Below are 4,278 nucleotides of genomic sequence, written 5' to 3'. Positions count from 1 at the left end.
TTGCACCGCACGGGTACACGTACGTGGAACCCGGCGAAGCCGCGCACAGAGTTGCCATGCGCGCGCGTACGACGGAGCACGCGGCTCGCCCGGCGGCCGCAGCGGCACACGCGTCACGCGCGCGCCCGGGCGGTTAGCAGCCGCCAGCAACGCCGTGACGACTGGCCCCAACCTCCCTCGCGAATTTCCGCCCGACCGGGTCCCGGCGGAAGAGTCTGGTCCGTGCCCGCCCCATCTCCTAATAAGAAAGTAGGTTAGCGACCCCGGCCGGCCAATCAGGTCCCGGTCCTTTCTAGAACCCGCCTCCCCTTCCTCCGTCGCACGCGCCTCATCAGCCATATGCCGCCTTGACCTTGGAGATATCTCCAACGTACTATCAAGCTAGATTAATCGGCGTTCTTGTCTCTCCGCGTTTTCCAGATACAAAACTCGATTAAAGGATGAGCCAAGCTTGACGAGTTCAAGCACACGAATTCTCTTGCCGCGGATAAAAAAGTGCATTATTGTTCCCAGCGTCTGTAAACTGTCTGTGTCTGGTGTGGTAGGATAATGCACTGTGCACACGGTACTTCATACGAGATTACGATCCATACCATACAGCGATCGATCGGCATGGTGCACGCGGAAAGGCAAATCAACCTGCATTTACAGTGTATGATTTACACAATCCCCTCTTTTTACAGTACGCAATGGAGACGTTTGTAGCTCAAAAGTCGCAGCTACCCACCTCATCCACAGCGTATGGTATCTGATCGTTGGTAAATATACCCACACGGGCGCTTTCACTGCAAAACTCAACGTCGAAAAACCAAATGTCAAAACCATGCAGTTGAATGGTCATGACAGAGACCACATACAAAAACATCCTTCTCTCCTTCACGGTCGATTTGCTTGTCAAACACCCCAAGAACCTTCCTCTGGGATATCAGATTTGACTTGGATTAGAGCCGCCTAATGACCGGTCCCGTTAGTGAAGTCAGCTTCGCACGCAGCGCAGGGAAAATGAACGGAAAGCACAGAGGAGTCGGGTAGTTAAGGAAGCCAAAGACAAGCATAATTAATCCATTAATCTCGCGCCTGCGACGGGTTCGGCAGCCGGACACGTGCTCTCGCTCTGAACCCGGCATCTCCAGCGTTCCTTCGGTGGTCGCACTCGGCCACCAGATTCGGTTCTCTGCCCGACCTACTACACTCGCCATGGATCTGTCTCCGTCTGCGTGCAGTGCACCAACATGCCGGCCATGTACTACTAGCATTCATTCATTACCTTTGAAGGGACTTCTTCGTTTTTGCTTTCGAGACCTGTTTAATAGAGGTGGTATTTTCAATGACCAACACCAGGATCGGCATTCAACATGATGAAAATATGTATCTTATTTTAAAAAAAGATACTGTAGTTTGAGTGGTCTATTCACGTTATCTCACTGTATTTCCTTGGTGTATTGTGCTGTATGCATCTATTTTCGTAGGGACGTCTTCTTTTTATTGAGAAGTAGGCACATTTCTAATTTCAGTGGGATAATAAATATTATCTAGGTCAATATTCCTCAGGGCAGCTGGCTCCGACAGGGGAGCGGTCGCACACCGGTGACTCGTTTCGATGGCGGCAGTGGTCGTTCGGTGGTCTCAGAATTTTGTTGTAATTTTTATACTACTTTGATAGGGGAGCGCGGGTGGGGTGCTTCGTACTTTTGTTGAATTTTGAATATATCTGGATCATTTTTTTTGGAAAAATATATATTGAAATATAAAACAAGCATGTGGCTTGTGGTGCCCACAACCATGAACCTTGGGTCCGGCTTATGTTATGCATTCAGTTTTTTTTTTGTAAAATAGCATGTAAAGTAGGAGTAGTTAGGAAGGTTCATAAAACTAATAAGGTTACAAACATGGGCTTTGCTTTAGGAAACCAGGTGTGGTCACTGTGCCCCCGTGCAAAGCTGTACACTTAATTGTGTTATTTGACCAAAGCATACGACTCCCGCATGAAAGTGTGAAATTGGCACTATTCAAAAAAATACTCGTAAAAAGATGCAGAGACACTCAAAACCAGCACTCCATTTGCTAGGTGCAGCAATGAATTTGCGGTGGACCTAGCAATTCCGCAGCTTTCCCTCTTCACACACCCACAACATTAGTAGTACAGTGTACTCAAGAAAAAAAAAACGGCCGTCATCGACACCTTCCTCCTCCGTAAGTCCGTATATAAACGCGCTCCACTCCGCACCGTTTGCCGGACCTCCCATTTCACAACTCCAATTGTCCCATAAAGCGTTCAGTTCCCCTCCGCTCGATCGATCATCAGCGCCACTCAACGGTAGTAGATCGATGGGGCCGGCACGCTGCGCCAGTGGCCGCCTCCTGCTCCTCTTCCTGATCATGCTCGCCGTGGCAGACTTCGGGGCGGCGCAGCAGAACCAGAACCCGCCTCCGCCGGGCGGGCCGTACTACACGACCAACTTCAGCCCGTCCATGGCCATCGTCATCGTCGTCCTCATCGCCGCCTTCTTCTTCCTCGGCTTCTTCTCCGTCTACATCCGCCACTGCTACGGCGACAGCCCCTACTCGGCCACCACGCTCCCCGTCGGCGCCGCGGCCGCACGCTCGCGGCGGCAGCAGCGCGGGCTCGACCCGGCCGTCCTCGAGACCTTCCCCACCATGGCGTACGCCGACGTCAAGGAGCACAAGGCTGTCAAGGGCGCGCTCGAGTGCGCCGTGTGCATCAGCGAGTTCGACGACGACGAGACGCTCCGCCTGCTGCCCAAGTGCTCCCACGTCTTCCACCCGGACTGCATCGACACCTGGCTCGCGTCCCACGTGACGTGCCCGGTCTGCCGCGCCAACCTCGTCCCCGATGCCGACACCGACGCTCCGGCCGCCGGCGATCAGCCGGCCGAGCTGTCGAGCGTCCATCCCGCCCCCCAGCCGCAGGAATTACCAGCGTCTGAGGCGGAGGCGGCGCACGCCGTCGTCATCGACGTGGAGGAGAGCGAGGACGAGAGGATCATACGGGAGGAGACGGACGAGCTGACGCGCATCGGCAGCCTGAAGCGCGCGCTGCGGTCCAAGTCCAGCCGCGGGCCCGCGCGCTTCCCGCGCTCGCACTCGACAGGCCACTCGCTCGCCACGCGAGCCAGCACGGGCGCCAGCGCCGGCGCCGAGAGGTTCACGCTGCGGCTGCCGGAGAGCGTGCTCCGGGAGGTCGTCGCGGCCGGCAAGCTCCGGCGGACGAAGAGCCTCGTCGCGTTCACCGCCGGCCGCCAGGGCAGCATGCGCCGCGCCCTCCGACTAGGCGCCGGCGGCGGCGACGGCAGCAGCCGCGGCGGGAGGAGCGTGCGGCTGGGCCAGTCCGGGCGGTGGCCGTCGTTCCTGTCGCGGACCTTCTCCGCGGCGTGGGGGTCGAGGTCGACACGGAGGGCCGAGTCGGACGGGTCGAGCAAGGGCGGGAAGCCGGCCGGCGCCGGCGGCAAGTCAGTGGAGTGCAACGACCAGGCGTGCGCGGCTGGACAACGTGTTTAGTTTGACCGGGGCCGTCCGCCGTGGTCAAACGGTGCGTGCTTGCGTGCCGCTTGCTGGGAAGGAAACGGCTATTGCTTTCCGTTTGTCCCGGTGGAATTTCTCTGCTTGGTGGTGGATTTTTTGTACGTAGGTCATTCATTTTTCTTTTCTTCAAAGAAACATGTACATAAAAATGGTGTTTGGTTAATCAAGGGAGATATTATTATTCACAAAAAGGTTTTTTTTGCGGGTGACACAAAAAAGATATTAAAGTAGATATTCCTGTCAATTTTATCTGGTTTCGGCATATGGTGCCATCTTCTTCCAGAGAGAGTAGACTAGTGCATGTCGATCATATCATCACATGGGCTTGTACTTTTGCCTTTTGCTTTGTGCATTTCAGAATCATGTGACATCGAGAAGAACCGGTGGACTAATCCAAACACACATGTTTTTCATATCATATTCACACAGTTGAGTTATTGTATCCTATCTTTTTTTCTTGGTGCAGGGTAGCATATATGCGTTGCTTTGCATAGTGCGTCAGACGGTGCATCAGCAGATGCGACTGATCAGTGGTTTATCACCAGGCCTATGAAGTGCCAACATTGGATATTTTGATGTTGATATCTCCATTTGCATATGAGCAAGAGTTCGACACGTTTGGGTTTGGCAACTTGGGACACCACCGTCTCGGCCTGCCTTGCAAGCAAAAAGCGACATATGGTGTTTGCTTGAAACACAAGGCAAGGAAATAAAACACACCAGCCATTGAGTGTC

General features: G+C 54.2%; 1 protein-coding gene across 1 annotated transcript; it reads left to right on the top strand.

Annotated features, from left to right (window-relative positions):
* Window positions 1-2,202: 2,202 nt before the first annotated feature.
* On the top strand, window positions 2,203-3,765 carry LOC119310288 (E3 ubiquitin-protein ligase ATL6-like). Its single transcript, XM_037586085.1, has one exon. It carries the CDS (start codon window positions 2,329-2,331, stop codon window positions 3,517-3,519), a length of 1,191 nt encoding a protein of 396 aa, XP_037441982.1. The 5' UTR covers window positions 2,203-2,328; the 3' UTR covers window positions 3,520-3,765.
* Window positions 3,766-4,278: the final 513 nt, after the last annotated feature.

Source organism: Triticum dicoccoides, chromosome 5B, assembly GCF_002162155.2.
Source record: "Triticum dicoccoides isolate Atlit2015 ecotype Zavitan chromosome 5B, WEW_v2.0, whole genome shotgun sequence".
Taxonomy (NCBI): domain Eukaryota; kingdom Viridiplantae; phylum Streptophyta; class Magnoliopsida; order Poales; family Poaceae; genus Triticum; species Triticum dicoccoides.
This window is presented reverse-complemented; position numbering and strand designations above follow the sequence as displayed.